Raw genomic sequence first — 24428 nt, 5'->3', positions numbered from 1 at the left:
AATGACTTCTACTGGCACCAATTTTTTTGAACCACTTTGCCACCAGCATCTATATGCCAATCATTGAAAAAAGAAAACTAGTAAGATTGATGAGTGAATGCTGCAAGATTGGCATGACCGATAATTAAGTTATTAAAGTAATTCAATTTATGGTCTTTAAAGACAATGGCATTGGTCTGTTCATGTTACTGAATATCGGTAACCCAACATTGTTTCACGCCGCCCGTGTCGAACAGTGGCTTTGCATGTCGAAAACTTAGAATGGCGAAAAAGGCAAAAATTAAGCCTTAATTGTTCATTTCTTCTTCTACCACCTAGCCAAATTTCCAAGATTCCAAGAAATACCTGTTGTTGATGGAAGAAATTGCATAAGTTGTGGTTGCTGTGTTAAGTTGTTTGCAGTAAAGGCATCATTTCCAGTCAAGAGATTTAAATTTCTGCCCACTAAAGTAAAACCTGCATTAAACATCAATAAAAAACAACTCAAATTTAAAATCAAGATGGATCTTACACTTCAGAAAAATTACATAGCTGTATTTGCAGACAAACTTATGAGCTAATTTCCTTTTTTGGAATATTATCTGTGTCTGTGAACACAAAAATAAAAAAACAAACAAGCACAGGTCGAAATGAGCTGGTTTGCATGTCTTGTTTATGCCGGCATGAATTTTAATGTTAACCAACTGTAAGGTTTAACGTTGTTCAATTTGGCTTATGATACAAAATGTCCTTTCTGTACATATGGAAATGCAGCAATGTGAAATACCTGTTTGTGGTGGTAAAACACTACCATTAACTGAAGATTGATTTGCTGGCATGAAGTTTTCTGTAGCATTGCTGACAGGATTGTGGTAACTTTCAGGTTCACCAGTGTTCAAAGCAGTGTCTACATTTGAAAGGAAAATATTTAGAGACAAACTAACACTACACAATAATTATTATATTGATTATGATAAGAAATACACTTGCATAACTATTATTTTAATGAAACTCGTATTGTAATGCAAAAAAGTAATGCAACCACTTATGATAATTGAGTTGCAGGAAGTGACATTTTTTTGATCTACAGGCCTCATCCACACTGAACTACTACCCACAGTTTCCAGCTAAATGGACAGACTTACACGATTTAACAGTGTGCCAACTTCACAATACTATTTTCACCTTTTGAAATACCTGTTTGTTGCTTCTGTGGTATGGTTTGAGGACGTTGCTGTGCTGTAGTGAAATGCAAAACATGACCATTCCCATTCAAAGGATGTTGAAGGCTTTCACCATTATCCAAGCAATCTAAACAATACAATATCAAAAAAATATAATGTGAAAAGCATATAGTGTCCGAATTTTTTTGGCAAAGCAAATTATTTTCTGGGCCCTATCATCAATGTATAATATACATATATACATACATTGTATATAAATGTTAAAACTAAGCTTTGTAAAAGTATAAATAAGAAATATATTTATAGATCTCAGTGAAGTGTGAACTAAAGATCCCAGGCAAGTTACATTAATACAAACAAATTGCCAGACGACCACATTTATTTACCATCATCAAAAACACTTGTTTAGTACACACTAAACATGTTTATTTTTTACATCGCCAAACAGAAGTCTTTGCCGCAAGCAATCCTACCTACCCATATAAAAGCATATATACATGATTTCTGTGTTGTCGTAGTTGGATGTTGAAGCTACTGTGGGTTGCACAGTATTTTTGTAACTTTATATATCAGTATCTTCATACACTGGTCACGAAAATATGTGTTTATGTTGTTTGTACCTTCATAATGTTGCTGATTGAGTCTGGTGGCTGCATGTTCTTCTTTTGCACCATCCGTGTTAACCTCAGCTGATGTTGTGTTTCCTTAAATAAAAAAAAACGTATTGAAACATTACAAATTCCCTTGATCTAATGCTCTATATAGTTTGCTACCTGTATGTTGTTGTTCATCCAGTCCAGCAATAACAACATTATTAGAATAGCTTTATTTATTAATATATCCAATTGGATTTAACACACATGCCCTTAAATCCTTGATTCATATTATATGAACAAACAACTAGTCAGAATGCCAGAACTACTTGAGTCAATGTAATGATCATTATCACATTACAGTTACCATTGCAATAAAAGTGACATTAAAAGGAGCTTTTGAGGGTTGCTTAGATTTGTCACAAATTCCTTTTCATAGAAAAACCAAACATAAATGGCTGACAGGTTGCTAGTCAGGTATTCCAATATCTTTTATATCCCCACCCAATACATGTCAACCTTTCACACCCACCAGTTTAAGAACCCTCACATTAATGAATGTATTCACAAAAAGAAAGAGAACTAATTATATAACTATTGATGTTACATACCTGAAACTTTATTAGGATTAGCACAATATTGCTCTAAATACTTTGTCATTTCGCCTATTGCTATATAGGCAGAAATAGTGGGCATAGATTCAAGTTTTTCTGAGATCAAATTGTAAAAAGTAGAAAACGTTTGTAGAGTTTGAGTGGTTTTTGATTCCACAGATTGTCGGCTTTTTTTGTTGTGCTGATTTTCCTGGAAGAAATGAAATTTGCAAAATAATTACTAAATACACTCAAATCATAATACCCCACAATCTTGGTATGAAGCTGTTCGTTTTTTACCAATCACAAAAGGGTCAAAAGAGGATGAAGTACTTTCTTCCTCCAAAACATCACTTGTATCTACTTAAATGAAACATGAATAAAAACATATTTTTTAACAAAAAAGAATATCATGAATTTTAACTACTGTTATTACTACCTGTTTTCTGTGACCAAGTGTTGTGTGCAGTACAATTGACAACCATTCTGCACAACAAGATTACAGTTTTGAATCACTGATTGACATACAATACTAAGGTAAACCAATCAGCTATAATTTTTGTGTAAATCACTATAAATGCCAGTTTGCTGTATTAATTACAAGAGTAACACAAAGATAAACCATTTCACTTGCATATAAAAGACCAATAAGCATGGTTTGTCTGAAAGATTGATTTAAAAGTTTTACTCAGCTACTACAGATACGGTATCGATCGACAGCCTACCAGGGTGGCTTGGTTCACCGATCCGGTGTTGTTTATTGTATTTTCATCGGCATAAGCATGGTTTGTTTACAAACTTCAGAATTATATATTTTCTTACAGCTGCATGTGAATCCCACACCGACTACAACCACTACCCTCTCACTCACAGTTTAGGTCTTAAATGATCGTGCAAGAAGTGGAGATCCTTATAATGCTCCCAATTAGATTCATTTGTGGTCTCTTCATCATTTTGAAAGCTGTCCAACTTCGTTTTCTCTCTCTTAAATCGATCACGCAAACTTTTCCATCTTCTTTCACACACATCCACTAAAATTTTAAATAATTATAAACGACTTGTATTTTGTGTGTAAGCTGCAGACAGATGGCTACTGTTTTGACCTAAAGGGTCTCCTCAGTGCAGCTGGTGTGACTTGTATTTTATTTGAATTTGGGTATATCCAGAGCCAGGGGTCTGACCTCAACCATTGTGAAATGGTTTTGTAGCATGATGAATTATGTTCGTTCTTATGTTCGGAAAAAAAACAACAGCAAATGTAACTTGCACCTTTTGTGTAAAAAGATTGTATTTTCTGATGACCCGACCTCATCTAACTAACTGTAACTCACTCAGACTAACAGAAGTAGCAGTTATATACTCGCTCAGTCAATAACGCGTCTGGAACAATTTGATTTATGACGCTTCATATCACAGGCATCTTTCTATTCAAAGTCTCTTTACAGAGTTAATTTATTAGCCATGCATAGCAAATTAGCAAAAAAAAACAAAAAACGTTACAATAGCACCAATCACCAGTCAATTGTCCAAACATGGCAAACAGGACTTATGAATAGTTACGAGCAAAATTCTCTCCCTAATCACAATGATGGAAAAAGTACTTTCACAAATTTAAGTAATCCGCCCGTAACTAACTTTGCTTGTAACTAATTATGACTCAAAGCCTGGTCGTTCGTGCAGGCAATGTCAGAAAATACAACCTTCCTAAACACAAGGTGTAGGCCTATATTTGTTGTTTTTTTTACAGGAGGAATGATCAATTTAGTATTTATGTCACATTAACTTTTGTGGTGTATTTATTTAAGGTAGATGCACAAAAACTGTCCACCAAGTAGGTCATGTATGAGATTCACAAGTAAGTCTAAGCAACATAGACTTATATGTTAGTCCCATATGTTGACCTGCTGGAATGACATTTCTTCAGCAATTACCCATATTCCGAAATTCCTAAGAGTAATTTCTCTAACTCAAAAAGCAAAAAACGTAAACTCCCCAAATACATTCAAAACTCTTTGTTCAAACAATCCTGGATAACCCTGTTCAGGTTTACCTCTTTGACCAAGCTTTTGGCTGATTTCTGTCCATTTATCTTGTTTATTTTTGACGCTTCTGTATTCTTTTTGTTTGCAATCATATAAACATGGTGAATCTTTGACTAGTTTTATAAGTTCTTTATTAAAGTCCATTATAACATTGACCTGATATACCTTGAAAACAGATATCCACTATTGAAACAATGCTTATGTGCCCTTTAAATTAGGTTTACTTTTAAAAGCACACCTTATAAATCAATGAGAATTACAACATGTCACAAGATTTCAGTTACTAATTACTAAACATATCATAAGCTGTATTTCCATTACCATACAATGACCTGTATAAGTAGGGATGGTTAGGGCTTCTGGGCAGATAGGGTATATATAAATATAACACTGATTCCAAACTCTGACAAACCTGGTATTTAGAAAAAGCGCCACAACCTTGCTCTATAACTCAAAAACTTATTTTGCTTTGGTCGCAAATACCTGAACTGACACTGCTACCAATGGAAACGGAAGTGCTAGTGTAGGCCTAAGCCAAACGACCAAATGAACATAAGCGCATTATGAATGAACCGAAACCAATTTTCTTTACATGTTAAAAACGACGCGTTCCGTTAGGTCTTGCGAAATCAAGCCCACATCCTATAGCTGCGTGATGACTATCCCCATTTCGCTATGTCCACAAACGGCACACCGACCTTGTTTCTCGTGCAGTTAAAGTGCGCTTGGTGCCCAACTCGCCCTGGCTTTTTGTTTCTGCTTCACATCAATCACCCACATTGTCTCTAAAATTAAAGCTCGGACCAATTGTGAATGGATGAAACAAAAACAATTCTCTAAGTAAAAAGCATTTGATGATGCCCTTCACTACACAAACCACTGTGTGACGTAACAATCGGAATTTCCCTCAACGCTACTTGTGAACTGGGAATGGATTTCGCCAGCGCTGGTCGGCAGCGCAAGACGGCGGCGCAAGAGGCAGCGCTAGTCGGCAACGTTAGACGACAGCGCAAAACGTAAGCGTTTGGAGCCTCGATTCGCCATATATTAGGTAGATCGAAGGCTGCCCCAGCAATTTGAAACGAGTCACTTCAGAAAGTACAGGACAGATGCAGAAAATTCGTGTTACCACAACAACTTGCTGTTTGAGATATTCCTGATCAGTATACTATATTGCTTCGGTGATACAGTGTATTTTAGTTAGTAGCGCCATTTGTAGCTGAAGTGTAAAGGATATTAGATTACAACGAAAATGTGAGCTTATAAATTCGGAACCGAATCTGGCCCAAAAATCCTGGCCAGTCTTTATTATCCCGCCGTAGTGCATCACGTTGGTCACCATTCCAACAACCCAGATTATAAAGCACATATGTTCGAGAGTGTTTCATTTGTTATAGGGCATGGCTTGTTGTCAAAAGTTACGGTTTGACGTTGTTTATGAATCATGTTTTGAGTTCCACGGCCGGTGTGGGATTTAAGTTCAAGGCGACAGAAGTATGTTTTGATGACGTTGGCTATAAAGTCACGTGGTTTACGAGGGCTCGATTAAACTTTTATTCATTGTCTGGAGGTCGAACAATGCAGCATTATTTCTAAATGTTAAGCAAGTCACGGTGTTTCAAAATCACTTAACACGAAACTTTTTACCTCTTAAAGCCAGCTATGATTCCTTCCAGATACAACAAGTAAAACTTTGATTTTTTTCAGACTTTTATTTGTTGAACTGCTCGAACAGTATGCCTGTAGACATTTATTACGTCACTCGCGGCCGAGAAACCTATCTGGTTGTGGACATCAGAGACGAACATGGAAGTCTGATCTTCAGATACGAGGAGTTGCGCGCCTTCGTCGAACTTACAACATACGCTGGGAATCCCCTTATACACCCAGAATCTGATGTGAACACTGACGATGATGCCTAACATGGCAACAGTTCCTCCACTAAACCAACAAACTTCATATGCAAACTTTGTCAACAGTTCTTCCAGCTTTTTACTCGTAATCACTATTGTAAAACTGTAACGTTAACCAAAGAGCTATGCCCTTCGATGTAAATTTTTTTACGTGAGCTGTTGTGCCTTCTTTGTTTGAATCCTGAATCATTTTTGAGGCACTTACAACTTGACGCTGATATTGAATTGACGTAACTTTTCTTCGCGAACCTAATGTAACTGTTGTCCTTAAAATTCATTACATTTGTTTTTTATCACCACACCGTGCATAGTGGATCGTTTTCCGCATGATGTCGCTGCTGCACTGGAACGGAGCTGTTACACCGAATGCGTCGTATTTTAAATCAGCGTTTTCGGACATGTTTGTTGTAAATACCGTTCAAACTATAATAGTCAGCAACGCAACACACGAAGGTATTTCGAAAACCAGCATCCTCCATTCACCGTATATATCAACATGCAAGTGTCGTAGTTCACCGTCTTCCAACATATCCTGAAAAACAACATCTCGACATTAAAACTTTATTGTACGTTTGATGCATTATCGTTGTAACATAACCCTGAGGAAGTCTCACCGGATGGTGGAAGAAACATTGATGGCAATAAAAATCTCTCAACTGGGCAATGTTCGGTAACAATACCATGTGTTCGTTAACAATGCTCCATGTTTGGAAACAATGGTCAGTTTTAGCATATTGGTGCTAAACCTTCAAAAAATTAAACCTGAGAAGATCGGTGTTGAAGAAGCAGGATTTGTATAACGGATATGTTAGGCTCCATAAATTCACAATTATTGTGTAGAATATACAGTAGTAGTTTAATTTATGGACTTTGGTTAATAACAATAGAGTTGGCATGTTTGTGGTACTGCATACCGGTAACGCGGTAACTAAACACTTCTTTACACCGCCTGTGTCGAACAGTGGCGCCAAATTTTGAACACTTATAGAATGGTGAAAAAGGCAAAAATCGATGCCCGGGTTATAAGAATTAAACAAATTAATGTTAATATTCAACCATCATTGCATAATATAATGCAGTAGGCTAATGTTCCAGCCACTTTTCCTGGAAAGTCGGAGCGAGATTTTAATGGCGTGATTGCCCAACTGCACAGGTTTCCCTACGTATATGTGAAGGTTGCCTGACAAGTTGTGCGCTTGCACATCAGTGTACTTTGGCCACAATATACCCCGTGAAACCACTGAGAGCTCAGTTGGTAGAGCGTTGGGTCTGGTTAGCCCAGGGTCGTGAGTTCAAACCTCACCGAGAGCTTGATTTATCACGCATTGACAGGATTGGTTGGGGTTTTAATTATTTATGTGCATTTTGCAGGTATACACACAGCGGTATACTGATGCCTCTTGCTGGAAGACGAGGGTTTTTTAAACAGGAAACTGCAACAAATCGCGCCACGGAGAGAGACTTTACGTTCATAGAAACTGCGGTTCCAATGCATATCCTTGCAAAGGTTAATTGAAGTTGCTTTATTCGACGGTGGAGGAGAACGGTGGAGGAGAAGGTGAAAAATGGTATTGTACGAAATGGACACAAAATTTTCCCTGGAGAACAAAACGCAATGTATGTTTGATAGCTCAGTAGGCTATAGACCGCGGTTCTTCGCTGATATTTCTCAGGGTTAAAAAAACGTAGCAGCGAAAAACTGCAATAATTCTGTGCCTGGCATGTTTCTGAAAAGCTAACACAACTTCTTGCAGATTTAGTTTGAATTTTCGTTACAAAGAGGCATAACTTCGTCTACGGTGATTGCGACAGGATGCTTTCGATCAACACTAAGACTGGGTGTCATAGATAATAAACAAAAGCCTTTTCCGTAATGTTTTCGGCCAAAATCCCGTCGCAGAATGAACAAAGATGACACAATGGGTTCCGCCCGCTGCCTAACTTTTTTTCGCGAGCTTCTTAACCCATGATGACGTTTCAACGCTGAGGACATAACACTGAAATAAGACGGTTGCAATCGTAATGTATATCTCAGATACTGGCGAACTTGTGACCCACAGCGAAGACTATGCCTGGTTCGTTTTTTTTAATTTGTCGCGCCAGGGCTTGGTATCAATTATTGTCATTCGGAAAATTCTCCATGTTGCAGTTGAATGTTTTTTTTTGTTTTTCGGTTACAGTGTTTAAATTTTTATCAAATAATGTAGTTGGGTTTATTCATTAAACTGCATTCTTTTGTATCTCTTATGCGGTCTGTTGGCCTATCTGTCGATTTTTCGATTATTTTTGGCCGCGAGTCGATAATTCTACACACTTGTATACGCCAGGAGTTAACTTCGTGACGTTTCAATAGTTGGTTACCCAGGTACGACGTAGGATTTGCGCTTTCGTTTACCTTTAAAATACAAATGTTAAATAGAAAACTACGAACAGCGAGCATTAAACATTGACAATTCAGAGAATATTTTGTCATTGTTGGCAATGTTACAGAAGAATTTGAACAGGGCGAAAGTCGTGTTTTCCAAAAATCTTCAACCACTGAGACGCGGAACATACAAAAAAATACTTGAATGCAAAACTTAGTCAAGTGCAGAAAATTACTCATCCGTAACATGTGAACAGTGACGTCATGGGCCATTGTGGTTTTGTGACGTTTGCAGTTGTAAAACAAGAACGTGCAACTGTTTTTCAAAAAGGAAAAAACTTGTCACACCAGAATTGTCACTGCAAATCAAGTTTTACTGTGCTGCGGGCATTTATTGTTGTGTGTTTATGCAAATTATACCTTTGTGAAATTAATTTACTTCAATTAAGGAATTGTAGCAAGGACCAGCAGTAGAAATAGAAACATGAAAATTTCTCCTTACTCTCACCCCAGCGAATCTCACTAACTCTGCACTGCTGTCATCTCAAATGTATGCCCGATTTATCGTACTGATTCAATCCACAATATATTCACCAAAAAAGTCTCAAGATGTGTATTAAGTTTTTTGAAAGGTTTCAGGACTTTCTTCTGGTGCAAACTGCAAATATGGTGCTGGATGTCAAAATCCCAAAATGAGAAAATTGGCTTGTTAGAACGTAAACACTGGAACTTACTAGAATATAGATTACCATGTCCTCAAACCTTTGTCAGGTATTTGTTTAACCAACACAACCAAGATTTGTATTAATTAGTCAGAAGCAAAAGGCCTCTGATTGATATCAGTAGATTTATTACAAAAAGCTTCAACAGATTCCCATTCCAAAAAGTTGGGTTGATATATGCAGTACCCATGATGGAAATGCATTCTTTTAATCAACATGCATTCGTAGCGGAATCAACTATAGTAACCAGTTGTAATTTGAACTATTGGTTGCATAGCATACAGAAAAGTTTTTTACCTTGCACATGTGGAATGGTTGGTAAGGTTATTCTGTCCTGAAAGGGTTGGGCACACTTTTCTATTACCAGACGGGAAATAATCAAAAATTTGACATGCAGCTTTTGTAACCATTATAAAGCGGACAATTAGAGGTAAACTATAACCTATTTACAACAATGCTTTAAAATGTGGCCTAGGTAAGTGACATGTACAAAAATTACATCAAACTGCAGTATAAACCTTGTTTGTAAAGTGTCTCATTTGTACAAACTCCTAGCAGGCCAGATACAAAGACATAATGTGCCACATTTGGTCCTTTGCAGGAGGTTAGCCATTGTATTACTTTGCACAGTTTTTAGCACTGTTTAAAGTTTTTTTTTTTTATAATACCTATCATTGGGTGCACCAAATGCATGTGCTAAAAGCTAGTAATGTGAAATAAGCTACTTAAAAACTATGGCACATTCGAATGACGTATTTATCAAACAGAATTACCCAATATATTGGTAAGTTTTTCATACTTGAATAGTTTTTTTTTCTGCTGTTACGCACTTTCATTGAAGATAAAAGCAAACTCTTACCAGGACACTAATTTTCTTTGGCTAAAGTGAAATATATAAGCTGAAATATAATATTCTGCATTTTTACCTAAAACCTTGCATTCACTTTACCAAAGCTTAATCTTGAAGTCAACATAATTTACTTACTCTTTATTATCAGCTACAAATCACTGGCGACATGAAAATAATAATCACAAAATTCATTAAGTGCATGGTAGCTAACTTCCATTTTCATGTAAATTACCTAAACAATGCATAATTCAAACATATTTTACAAAAGCATACATTTTGTGTTTGTGATGTCACAATTATTTTCTTTGTGCAAGTTTTGATTCAACAACACTTAAATTGTTTTCACTTATTTCAATCCACTCCTCCCTTTCCCTTTCAGTTATGTCTGTTGCCATTCTGAAAGCTTGGATTGATTTTTGATAAAAATCCACGCTTTCATTCAGTCGATTTGTTTCCATGCAAACATGACCAAGGTTGTGTAACAAATATGCGAACACTTCATGCTTTGCTGAGTTTTCACCAAACTGTTTCCTCATCATTTTAAGTCCAAGTTTAGTTGTTGATTCCTCGGACGAATAATCTCCGATTGCATCTTGACTCAATTCAATGTTGTGCAAACACCACACTTGATTCTCGCATTTAATATCTTCTTCCACGTTTTTAATATTTTGTATTTTGAGTCTCATCGTTTCCATCAGTGGGATCACATGACCACTAATTATTTGTTTGTTTTCAAGTTCTTGATTCAAATCCGATGTTTTCATCAAATGTTCGCGTGTCAGATTCAAACCCCGAACGTGTGTCACTTTTGTCGGGGGAATTTTTTTGGTGGCGCTAAAGAGTGGTAAACGTGTATTTTTTTTTAAAAGGGGACATATTGGAAAAATAAATTTAGGATTTCGTACTTTTAATGTTTTACAATTTATTTGATTTGGTTTAGTTAAAAATTACAGAATATACACGTCAATGCCGTTATTTGTAATGTCATAAAACAACAAATCTTCTGTAAAACCTATGTATGTTTTTGTCACGATATATGTGATATTTGAAAGTCCTAAATGTTCATTTTTCCCGAACTTTCCCGATACAGTGGTATTTAATTATAAAATGTTGTATCCACTGTATAATCAACAGATTTCTTTGAAGCATTTTACATTGCTTGCATTTCTGTTGAATGGTATTCCTACATTTCTCTTACATAACAACTTATTCATGTTTCAATACTAGTAGTTTTCAAAACGGGGGTGATAGCAGTCTGTTCCTAGGGGTTACCAACAACAGACACAGTCTTTTTCATATTGTTTTTATTACCTGTTTGCTGCTGTTCCTGCATAACTTTCCCTGCATTTATCTGTTCATCACTTGAAAACTGATTATGGGTTACATCATAAGGGGTGGTTGGATGCTGTTCAGTGCCTTGAAAGTGATTAAACAAAAGTAAATCTAAGCTACACCCTTGGTGATGTTTTGTAACTTTAAAAAATATAACTTTGCATATGTGTTATGTAAATCAATGGGCTTGTAATAAACAATGAAATTACCTGTTTGTTGTATTGCTCTCTGGATAATATTCCCAGTATATACTTGTTGACTATTTAATAGTTCAGTGAACCTTGGGCTATAGGGAGTAGTTGCAGGCTCTTCAATACCTTGAATAGGTTTTATAAAAATATATTTTCATACTTTTGTCATGTTAGTGTTAAGCAAGGTGATTTTGTGAAAAAACTAGTCCAAATAAACTTGAGAATGTATAACCTTATTTATTGGATTGTGACGGTGTTAAAAAGTTAATATAAGCCGCCTTCGAATTTAAGCCACATGTAAATGTCATAGGCAACCTTAGGTGCCCTACAACAATAATTGTCAACAAATCTGTCCATTGAAATTGTCGGGTACGCTGATAACTGTGTTTGATAAAACATACTGGTAAGGCAGAGCAAGTTAAACATGAATTTCATTGAAACTCAGAGCCACAGCCACCCTCCAATATAAGCTGCCCTCGATTGAACGCCGCAGAAACAGTAGGTTAAAAAACTTTACAAGTTGTAGTTTACAATCAAGTAAATACAGTACAAGACTTTACAGATTTTCAAAAAAAATGGAAAGATTTAGGCCTAGGTAGGGTCACATAAAGATTCATGTGCAAAAAAAAAACAAAGAAACAAAAGAACGTTAAATTTTGTCACATTTAATAATCAGTGTTTTTTTGCAAGAAAACTTACCGGAAAGTTGCATCAACACCATTGCAGCATCCGACTGCTTCGTAGAAATATCACTGCTTGTTTTGTATTCACTAAAGCTTGTTGGGTTATTGGCAATTTCAACATGGTTTGCACTGAATTCTGTATTTGGAAACAATATAAATGTTACATCATATCAATACAAAAAAGATCGTGAACAGGGAATAAAAACATCTTTCTATGTCAATACTCTTCGCATAGTTTTTGATATTATTAAATTTGCTAGGATGGACTGATGGCCTCATTGCATGACACGAAAAAAGAGACATGAGAAAAAGGTGTTGCACAAATGAATTAACATTTTTTTCGTGTCACAAAGTTGCAATGAATTCCCTACCATTTTGGAGAAAATTTCTTCCTTGCATTTCTGTGTGACTTTTGGCTTTTAAGCTTAATAATTTCAAGTTAATACCTGTTTGTAAAGTTTGCACAGTATTCCGATGTTGCACAGTATTCCGATGTTGTTGTGTTGGGTTAGCGGTAATCAAAGAACCATTTCTGGGTGGGACACTGGTGACAGTATTATAAGAACTTCCACCATTACAGAAAGTAGAATCTACACAAAAAAGAAATTTATAACTCTTCAAATATGTATACAATGACATGTGGATAGAAGTAGTTTCTATAATTTAAGCTTTTGCCAAAAATTAACTTGTAGATTAAGTGCTCTGATGAGGCTCACAAAAATATACATATCTAGCATGTGGTTTAAATTGGCGATAAGGAACTTGAAAGTTAAGGCTTTGAATAATGCAGATTTTTTTCTTTACTGTTCAGGGCGTGAGAACGACCAGGCTTATTTCCATTATAGGATTCTTGTACTTACATAAGTTTAAAATTCATGTCGAAATAGCGACAAAACAAAAGAATAACCTGCATGTTGTAGGCTGATATGTCTCTATAAATAGGTCCAATTGAACAAAAAACGGTCTTTGTTTCGAAACAAAGCAACATGTTTGGCAACCATGCCACGTGTTCGGTAAATGGTTAGTTTTCAACATAACGCGCTTATTCACTGAACGTTAAAGCAAGTGTTGGCTGGTGTTTACATGGATTTTGTTCAAAAATTTATTTGCGGTTGCATTTATTTAGCCATCTAAAGAGACAAAATTAATTTGGATGAGGATCCCAGCATAGCAAACAATGACCGCATTAAGTTTTCAACACTATATAACTATTCAGTTAAATACTGTTGTTTAATAGTTACTCAAAATACAAATTTCTCCCCAAATAATTATTTGCAGTTTGCAATTAAATAACTTCTACTGGCACCAATTTTTTTGAACCACTTTGCCACCAGCATCTATATGCCAATCATTGAAAAAAAAAAACTAGTAAGATCGATGTGAATGCTGCAAGATTGGCATGACTGATAATTGAGTTATTGAAGTAATTCAATTTATGGTCTTAAAGACAATGGCATTGGTCTGTTCATGTTACTGAATATCGGTAACCCAACATTGTTTCCCGCCGCCTGTGTCGAAAACTTAGAATGGCGACAAAGGCAAAAATTGAGCCTTAATTGTTCATTTCTTCTTCTACCACCTAGCCAAATTTCCAAGATTTTTTAAAATACCTGTTGTTGATGGAAGAAATTGCATAAGTTGTGGTTGCTGTGTTAAGTTGTTTGCAGTAAAGGCATCGTTTCCAGTCAAGAGATTTAAATTTCCGCCCACTGAAGTAAAACCTGCATTAAACATCAATAAAAAAACAACTCAAATTTGAAATCGAGATGGATAAAACACTTTAGAAAAATTACATAGCTGTATTTGCAGACAAACTTATCAGCTAATTTCCTTTTTTGGAATATTATCTGTGTGTGTGAACACAAAACCAAAAAAAAACAAGCACAGATCGAAATGAGCCGGTTTGCATGTCTTGTTTATGCTGGCATGATTTTCAATGTTAACCAACTGTAAGGTTTAACGTTGTTCAATTTGGCTTATGATACAAAATGTCCTTTCTGTACATATAGAAATGTAGCAATGTGAAATACCTGTTTGTGGTGGTAAAACATTAGCATTAACTGAAGATTGATTTGCTGGCATGAAGTTTTCTGTAGCATTGCTGACAAAATTCTGGTAACTTTCAGGTTTACCAGTGTTCAAAGCAGTGTCTACATTTGAAAAGCAAATATTTAGAGGCAAAAGTATACAACAAACAAATATTTAGAGGCAAACTAACACTAAACAACAATTATTATATTGATTATGATAAGAAAAGAAACGCTTGCATAACTATTATTCTAGGTCATTCCAAGGACGTTGAATGCTTTCACCATTATTCAAATAATCTAAACATTACAAGATCAAAAAATATAATGAAAAAACCTATACAGCGTCCGAATTTTTTTGGCAAAGCAAATTATTTTCTGAGCCCTATAAATTAATGTATATCTATGTTACAACCAAGCTTTGCAAAAGTAGCTTTAAAGTCTAAATAAGAAATGACAATTATCTAGATCTCAGTGAACTGTGAACTTAAGATCCTAGGCAAGTTACATTAATATAAACAAATTGCCAGACGACCACATTTATTTACCATCATCAAAAACACTTGTTTAGTTTTGTGAGTAAGTCTTACAAAAATAAGAAAGAGCTTATTTTATACTAAACATGCTTATTTTTTTTTAAATCGCCAAACTTAAGACTTTGCTGCAAGCAGTCCTACCTTACCATTTAAAAGAAAATACATGATTTCTGTGTTGTCTTAGGTGGATGTTGAAGCTATTGTGGGTTGCACAGTATTTTTGTAACTTTATATATCAGTATCTTCATACACTAGTCACGAAAATATGTGTTTATGTTGTTTGTACCTTCATAATGTTGCTGATTGTGTCTGGTGGCTGCATGTTTTTCTTTTGCATCATCCGTGTTAACCTCAGCGGATGTTGTGTTTCCTTAAACAAAAAAAACGCATTAGAATATTAAAAATTCCCATAATCTGACATTCTACACTAGTGATGTACAGAATCGTCCTAAGTTCGGTTCTGGCCGAAACCAAATATTCAGGAGTTTTTGTGGTAGTTTTTAAGTTATATTAACGATCCTGTACCGGGCATGGGTAATACAATAATACTTCATTGAACACCATCGCTTCTATTTCTTTAAGGTTATGTTGTTAGCGAGCGTACATGCTAAGACTGTAAATTTGTGTGATACACAATTACACGGAAAAGAAAAGATTTGCGCCCAAAATATTATCATCTTTCAAAGTATTGGAAATTATTAATACATGTCACATGCTATTGTTGGTATCTCATAACATTTTCATGAACGTATAAAGTTCGTTTTTTTGGGCCGAATTTAACTCTCAAGAAAAACGTTTAATGTTTTAATGTTTTTCTTGAACGTTTAAGTTTGGCTTTGTCAAAATTACAAAATAACCTAGGGGATGAAGTAACAAACATTTTTAGATCACTTGCGATTTTTTAAATTGGAACTAAATCTGCAAATTACGGAAAGGCGCTCGCATACGACCTGGAATGCTTTTGCGTATCACTAGTGGTACTACCGGTTGGGAAACACTAAACTAACTGAAGCTGTTAATAACATTGTACCAAAAAGTGTATTATGTTACACATTTACAAAACACTCTTATACAGAGAAATTTATACAAAGTGCTTCTTTATCAATATTAAAAAAAAACAATCTTACATACCTGAAACTTCATCAGTATTCATACAATGAGCACCTAAACACTGTAATATTGTGGCCATTGCTTTATAGGCAGAATTAAGAGGCATAGATTGAAGTGTATCTGCCACAAAATTGCCAAAGTTTGAAAAGTTATAATGAGATTGTGACTGAGTTTTTGATTCCTTTGAATGTGTATTGTTGTGATCAAAGTTTTCCTAGTGAAAGGGCAAATAGTTTAATAAAAACATACATACATGAAATAAAGCAAAATTTTTTTACCTGCGACTCTGAGGTTGACAGTTTTCGTTTCTTACAAAGCGGTGAGGAGTTTGTAGTAGTTGATGTACACGAAATATCTGCCTCTTCCATTTCATTTCCATGAGATTCTACAAAACATTTCAAAAGTAATTAAATTATCTTTGATATTATGCACAGGGTGTTGATTTGTAATTGTGATTGAACATGGAGAGAAAAATTATCGTGTGCGTCGCACAGCAAAAATATCGAAATCTGGTCACTGAACACATGATATAACATACCATTTTCAGGAAATCCAGTTGTGTCTGAATCAGGGTTATCAACAATACTGTAAACAGACATAATTTTATACACTCACAAAACACAATAGAATTTTAAATAGCTTACATTGGTAGTCGTAAATGACCCTGTAAGAACTGTAGATCTGTGTAGTACTTCCAAACTCTTGTTTTACCTTTAGCACTTTTTTTATTTCTATCCATAGCTTTTTTTACTTTTAAAATCGATCACGCAGACTTTTCCACCTTTCCTTGCAGTCATCCACTGAATATTTTTTAAAAAATTAACATCTTGCATAATTGTTGGGAACACAAAAGCAGTAGCCAATGTAACAAAAGAATTAACCTGGTTGATGCGTTTTTTGACTAATTCGTAGCCATACATTTTCTTTGAATTCCTTATCTTTGTAATCTTTGTGTTTAGAATCATACAAGCATGGCTCACGGCGAACCATTGGTATCAATACCTTAGCAAGCTCCATTATAAACAACTTGGCCTAAACAAAAAATTTGTTATTTGAAATACTGTAGCCTATTTTTATAAAATATAAAAAGCACAAATGGACGGTAATAGCAAACAAAACTGTATCAAATCAAATGATATATTGAACACACTCTATATGTTTACTACACAAAGGAACTGAAACTCTCCAAGTCTCCATCCTAAAACCTCACGAGCTTTGGTTGACGTCAGGCAAATGTTTGTGTTAAGCCGATAGGAAACCTAAGGTAAAACAGCTAAACGGTAAACACAAGAATGTCACGAAAAAGAGGAGGTCTTTGCTTGGTTGGCATGGTCACCATTAGATATTTGTCACATTATACTATTAGGAACAGATCAATGTACATAATGGAAAAGTCCGGAATATTTTCGCCATTTTTTGTTGTTGTTACCTTCCAGTGTTTTGTTGTTGTGCCTTGAATTTCGCAATCGAACGTCTGGCGACATGTTTTCTTCTACACAAGGTTGACTTCTGACGCCACACAAACCAACCAACGGGAATGACGTCGCTCGCAGGGCCTTTCTTGGGAAACTGTTTTACACGTGATGGCGTGGCAATTGTTCACTCGACGTGGAGAATACATTCCTTACCGGTAGTTTTCTAATTTTGTACAAAAGACCAACATTTTTGATGCCGAAACTTTTTGTAACTTCATTAAAGTTTCATGCAAAATAAAAACGATTTGAGTCAACATCATCTTTTCATTCCGGCAACATATCGCTGTCAACAAAATTTTGCCCATCAATGTGATTCTTTTTTTTATCAGTGACTTACGTAACAATATTGTATTGTGTTGTCAAGAAAAAAAATGGCATCAGCACTGCGTGCAGTCAAATACAAACACATATAAATGATGTCAGGTCAGACAGCGTTCTTCGCCCGTTGCTTCGTCACGCCCCGCTTACAACAATAGAAGCTGAAGCAAAGGTCGTGTCTTTTTGTATTTCTTCCTGCTATCACCACACGGTACGCCGCGTCGAACGTTAAGTGTTACTCGGCAATTAAACTTGCGGCATTGGAGTTTACTTCTTGCTGCTGGATTGTACAAGTCTTGCGAAAAATTCGTGGCACAAAACAACAGAATCGCCCAAATCTATGTACCCACAAACGTTACAGATAGCATTATTTTCGTGGCCTTCAAAAAACAATTACCCATATATGTCACATTAAGTTATATACGTAAGTGTAGACTCTTATACGCCAGGCCTACAAGGGCTAGGCTATAGTAACGGATATATTTCGTCAAAACAAACCGTCCCGCCCTATTCAACAATTCGTAACCACGGTATATCAAGGTCACAACAACCACAATGTTGTTTACTTTTGTGAATTAGTTCTTTATTTTCACAATTTATCAAATGCCTTTTTGCATTAAGGTGTAAATACAACAACTTCATTCAGTCACAATGAGCACCTCATACTCTCACGTTGCGAACGAAAATGAACAGAACTTAGCAACAACCACAACAATGATTTTACAAATGGATTATTACGCACAGTGACCATTGTTGCGTCGCAGTCAAGGAGGTGCAGTGATAGTCTGGAGATGTAACAGTCGGCAATGCATTAGCTCAAGGAATATGGTTTGGAATGGTTTGATTTATGGCAGTGTTTCCCAACCGGTGGTACGCGCACTACTAGTGGTATGCGACGGCATTCCAGGTGGTACGCGACAACCTTTCCGTATTTAGCGGATATAGTTTGAATTTAAAAAAAAACGTAAGGGATCACTTAATGTTTCTTACGTCATCCCCTAGGTTACTTTCTCAATTAGGTGATACGCGTCGTCGAAGTTGTTTACCTCCAAGTGGCACGCAACCACAAAAAGGTTGGGAATCACTGATTTACGGAGAAAAGTAAAAGTCTTGGTAAAGAAGTTGCAGCAATCTACACCTGTCCAATGTTATTTTTTACTACACATGAAATTTTGGAAATACTTGAATAAGGACTTGACCTGGAAAGTTTTTCCGTTCACTTTTGACAAATTGAACTTCCATGAGTGGCCAATTTACACTGAGCGGGTAAAACCCATCTACAAACGTGATGAGTAAACAAACGTGATCAGTTTGTTTACTCAACGTCGGTAGACTTGGTCGCCGAATTACACTAACCATGAAACAACGCGTCAAACGCCATGCGTATGCTAGTGTCTCTGGCATTATTTAACCTCATTCGAAACGTGCCTGGGTCGTGTGTGCTTAATGTCCAGCATAACACCTGTTTTTTGCATATATTTATACATAATGCAGCAAAGTCCTTCAAAGTCTCTGGTATCACATCAATAAATTCAAAAAAATTAGGAGACGAAAGTTTGGCCTCTTTGTCGTGAGGTTCATGCGAATCTGATATTTGCGACACGAAGTCGCGCACTTGACGCTTAGCGCTCTGTATCTTGTGTTGGACGAAAACTACTAAAGAAGGCAGCCTCCGGTGCTGTGGCCGGTGTATATATACCTGCCTGCTTTCGATGTGAACCAAAACTATCCAACGGCGTGTTGTGAGTGTAGATGAAATAACTTAATTAAGTTGTTATCACCAGGATATTTATTGTTAATATACAAGCGAGGTGTTGTAACGTTCTGCATCAGACAGTAGACATTTTATTGTTGCGGTCGTCGGGTTGTAACGCAAGTTGACAAAATAACAATAGGGAAACACTTGTTGAAATGCTTTGTGATTTGTAACTGCGCCACTACTGGTAGATTGTTTGAATGTGGATGGTAGCAGGGAATTAGATACGGGGTTGCTTTCAGCACAGGTTTTGAATTCATAGTTAGATTCTAGTATAGAGTTGTAATTGGGGCCTGATGTTGAACCAGAACCCCAAAACGTTTCAGTCCTGTATCTTACGACGCTTGACGCAAACTTGCTGCTGGTGGATTTCGCCGCATCGCGTATTCGATACAAACTGAAAAAGGGAATTAGGGCGGAGTCGCTTAGTATATTATGCGTGTCGGTTAAGGATAGGCTACTACAGAACTATAGCAGTTTAAGAACGTGTTTTGTTTGAGCAGACGAAACAAAGCAACTTTAGGAATCGCTAATTGTAAAAATGATTGAGCGTACGTTGACATAACGTTCTGCACAAGAAGGCAAAAGATGTTTCAGTTTTATTGTATGTTGTAGGAAGTCGTTTCGAAGCGAATGGTTTGAGTTGAATAGTACCCTTAATGACGTCATAATCAAACTAGCGCTTTGTTCTTCGTTGTTGGATGATTTTAACACCCCCTGTGCATGTGTTAAAGATGACGAAATTAATGACGCGAATATGAGAGAATGAAATAGGTTTGTGGTATTTGAAGGAAATTATTGCCAGTCAGACGTTTCGCTTTGGCCACTAATTCTACGAACGGTTTAGGATACAAGAATATTGTAAGGGGGTTGGCTATTTAAGTCACGTGGTTTACGAGGGCTTGTTTCTATTGTTTGTTTATTCTTTTCCTGGAGGTCGAATAATGCAGAATTATTCCCATAAGTTATGCAAGTCACGGAATTTTCAAAATCACTGAGCACGAAACTTTTTACCTCTCAATATCCAGCTTTGAGTGATTCCTTCCAGATTCAACAAGTAAAACTTTGATTTTTCCAGGTTCTTACACCGCTGCGTAACAACAAAGCTTTAATATGCCTGTACGCACTTATTACGTTGCTCGCGGTCAAGAAACCTATCTGGTTGTGTATATTAGAGACGAACGTGGAAGTCTGGTCTTCAGATACAAGGAGTTGCGCGCCTTCGTCGAACTTACAACATACGCTGGGAATCCCCTTGCAAACCCAGAATCTGATATGGACACGGACGAGGATGGCTAACATGGCAACAGTTCCTCCACTAACCCAACAAAATCCATAAACAAACTTTGTCAACAGTTCTTCAACTTTTTACTCGTAATCACCATTGTAAAACTGTAACGTTAACCAAAAAGCTATGCTCTTCGACGTAAATTTATTTTACGTAAGCTCTTTGTACCTTTTTTATTCGAATCCGGTTATATTTTTGAAGCAATTCAACTTCGCGCCGATGTTGAATTGATTTTTTTACGATAAAAGTGGCGCGAAGTAACTTTATCTACGAACCCATTGTAACTGTTGTCCTTAAAATTCCTTACATTTCGTTTTCATTACTATACCGTGCATATTGGATCATTTTCCGCATGATGTCGCTGCTGCATTGAAATAGAGCTGGTACACCGAACCAGCGTTTTCGGACATGTTTGTTGTAAATACTGTTTAAACTATGATAGTCAGCAATGCAGCGCACAAAGGTATTTTGAAAACTAGCATCCTCCATTCACCGTATATATCAACATGAAAGTGTCGTAGTTCACCGTCTTCCAACATATCCTGAAAAACAACATAACGACATTAAAACTTTATTGTACGTTTGATTCATTATTGTTGTGACATAACCCTGAGGAAGTCTCACCGGATGGTGGAGGAATCGTTGATGGCAATGAAAATCTCTCGTAACTTAAGTGCCAAAAAAACAATTCTTAATAATTGGTTGACCCATACTGTTTCAATTCGTACATTTTTTATGGTAGTGCTGCGCTAGGAACCATGTTGATCAAGCAGTATCTGTGAAATTTAAATTCAAATAGTTCATGTTGCAGTGACCAACCAAAACAGACTGAGTGCGTGCGCCTGTCTAAATGCTTACGAAGCCAAATCTGTGTAAGCATACACGTGCAAAAATTCATGCAGTGCTTTTACAGTCTTGACATCTGGGCTTATCTGTCACGACGCAGAAGTGTTTTATGCTTTTGCAACACGGGGTCGCCACACTGCGTAGTTCCTTACAGGGCAATCACAGCCCAGTAGGAGGCTCGATATCAGACCGACACAAAACACTGTTGTTCCCATATGCATGGCAGATTTTATCCACAGTTTATCGGTAACTTTTGAAATTCACCTCCAAAATGAGCGTCCGGAGGTCAACAAAACTTACATGATTTAACAGTGTCCCAACTTCACAATACTATTTTCAACTTTTAAAATACCTGTTTGTTGCTTCTGTGGTATGGTTTGTGCACGTTGCTGTGCTTTAGTGACATGCAAAACATGACCATTGTAATTCCAAGGATGTTGAATGCTTTCAATAATTTCATACCACCTGGAATGCCGCCGCGTGCCACCGGGTGGGAAACACTGCTATAAACTATAACTGAAGCTGTTAATAACATTGTAGCAAAAAGTGTTTATGTTACACACTCACAAAACACTCTTATACAGAGATGTTTGAAACAAAGTGCTTCTTTATCAATATTTATAAAAAACAATCTTACGTACCTGAAATTTTATCAGTATTCATACAATGAGCCCCTTAACACTGTAATATTGCGGCCATTGCTTTCTAAGAAGAACTAATGGGCATAGATTTAAGTGTATCTGCCACAAAACTGCAAAAGTTTGAAAAGTTATGAGATTGTGACTGAGTTTTTAATTCCATTGAATGTGTATTGTTGTGGACAATGCTTTCCTGGCAAAGGGCAAATTGAGTTGATTAATAACATACATACATGAAATAAAGCAAATTTTTGTTATCTAAGACACTGAGGGTGACAGTTTTCGTTTCTTGCAAGGCGGTGAGGAGTTTGTAGGTGTTGATGTACACGAAATGTCTGCCTCTTCCATTTCAGTTCTATGGAAAAGAAAAAATCTCGAAGTCTGGTGACTAACACATGCGAAAGGCCTGACATATTTTTCAACCAAAATGTTCTCAGGACGCTGCATTCACGGCTAACCACAAGTCTGTTCCAGCACAACCGTTTAGCTAATATCTTGTTCATAAAAACTTTGAAAACACCACAGTCGAATCACAACCTGCAAAAACTTCTCTCGATTTCTCTTAGCGTCTCGTGTTAGTCCGGTTTTATCTTTGATCTCGCCAGTCATTGGCCCAACAGTGTCACGTGAGAGGAAGGGAGCGCTGCGATATAAAATCAACGTGCGGTGACTGGTGCGTTCGAGACAATTCGTGAAAAAAATATAAATTAACACAAAACATTTAACTAAGCATGTGGAAGGTGGAAAAACAAAAGGTGAAAAAGAACGTGGCGTAAAAGAATACGTGACACAACGAAAGCGTGAAACTTGGAAAGGAAACGCCAACAAGTGATCGCAAGTTCTTTTGCGCTACAAAAACGTTTGATAAAAGTAGACTATAAATAATAATACTACTATTTATTACACGTTTTTTGTACTTAAACATAGTATATTTCTTCATAATAGTCCTACACAAGTTTAGAATACATGTTAAATTAAAAACAGATTAAAAAGTAGCTTGCTGCTATTTCTCTTCAGATTGAATGAAAAATGGTGTTAGTTTCATAACAGGGCAATGTTCGGTAACAATGCTCCATGTTTGGAAACAATGGTCAGTTTAAGCATATTGGTGCTAAACCTTAAAAACATTAAAACTGAGAAGATCGGTGTTGAAGAAGCGGGATTTGTATAACGGATATGTTAGTCTCCATAAATTCAAAAGTATTGTGTAGAAAAGTTTAGTTTATGGACTTTGGTTAATAACAATAGAGTTATTACCAAAGTTTGTGGTACTGCATACCGGTAACGCGGTAACTAAACACTTCTTTACACCGCCTGTGTCGAACAGTGCTGGCTTCAAATTTTGAATACTTAGAATGGTGAAAAAGGCAAAAATCGATGCCCGGATTATAAGAATCAAACAAATTAATGTTAATATTCAACCATCATTGCATAATATAATGCAGTAGGCTAATGTTCCAGCAACTTTTCCTGGAAAGTCTGAGTGAGATTAGAATGACATGATTGCCCAACTGCACAGGTATCCCTACGTATGTGTGAAGGTTGCCTGACAAGTTGTGCGCTTGCACATCAGTGTACTTTGGCCACAATATACCCCGTAAAACCACTGAGAGCTCAGTTGGTAGAGCGTTGGGCCTGGTTAGCCCAGGGTCGTGAGTTTAAACCTTACCGAGAGCTTGATTTATCACGCATTGACAGGATTGGTTAGGGTTTTAGTTATTTATGTGCATTTTGCCGGTTTACACACAGCGGTACACTGATGCCTCTTGCTGGAAGACGAGGGTTTTTTAAACAGGAAACTGCAACAAATCGCGCCACGGAGAGGGACTTTACGTTCATAGAAACTGCGGTTCCAATGCATATCCTTGCAAAGGATAGTTTAAAGTTGCTTTTTTCGAGGGTGGAGGAGAAGGTGAAAATGGTATTGTACGAAATGGACACAAAATTTTCACTGGAGAACAAAACGCAATGTATGTTTGATAGCTCA

General features: G+C 36.5%; 2 protein-coding genes across 2 annotated transcripts in view; both read right to left on the bottom strand.

The window, feature by feature from the left end:
• Positions 1-307: 307 nt before the first annotated feature.
• Positions 308-24428, bottom strand: part of LOC145889134 (uncharacterized) — a 42481-nt gene continuing 18360 nt past the window's right edge. The window contains exons 7-11 of the mRNA XM_082980016.1: positions 15361-15380; positions 1784-1847; positions 1177-1290; positions 767-886; positions 308-456 (exon numbers count right to left, since the gene is read on the bottom strand). Coding sequence (XP_082836142.1) covers positions 308-456; positions 767-886; positions 1177-1290; positions 1784-1847; positions 15361-15380 — 467 coding nt within the window. The remainder of the gene's footprint in view (positions 457-766; positions 887-1176; positions 1291-1783; positions 1848-15360; positions 15381-24428) is intronic.
• On the bottom strand, positions 1971-4553 carry LOC145888487 (uncharacterized). Its single transcript, XM_082979242.1, has 5 exons — positions 4400-4553; positions 3221-3380; positions 2789-2835; positions 2615-2712; positions 1971-2560 (listed from the first exon to the last, which is right to left on the bottom strand). Exons 1-5 carry the CDS (start codon positions 4533-4535, stop codon positions 2360-2362), a joined length of 642 nt encoding a protein of 213 aa, XP_082835368.1. The 5' UTR covers positions 4536-4553; the 3' UTR covers positions 1971-2359.

Source organism: Ascidia mentula, chromosome 2 (genome assembly GCF_947561715.1).
Source record: "Ascidia mentula chromosome 2, kaAscMent1.1, whole genome shotgun sequence".
Classification (NCBI taxonomy): domain Eukaryota; kingdom Metazoa; phylum Chordata; class Ascidiacea; order Phlebobranchia; family Ascidiidae; genus Ascidia; species Ascidia mentula.
Note: the sequence above shows the minus strand (reverse complement) of the source record. Positions and strands in the feature narration are given on the sequence as shown.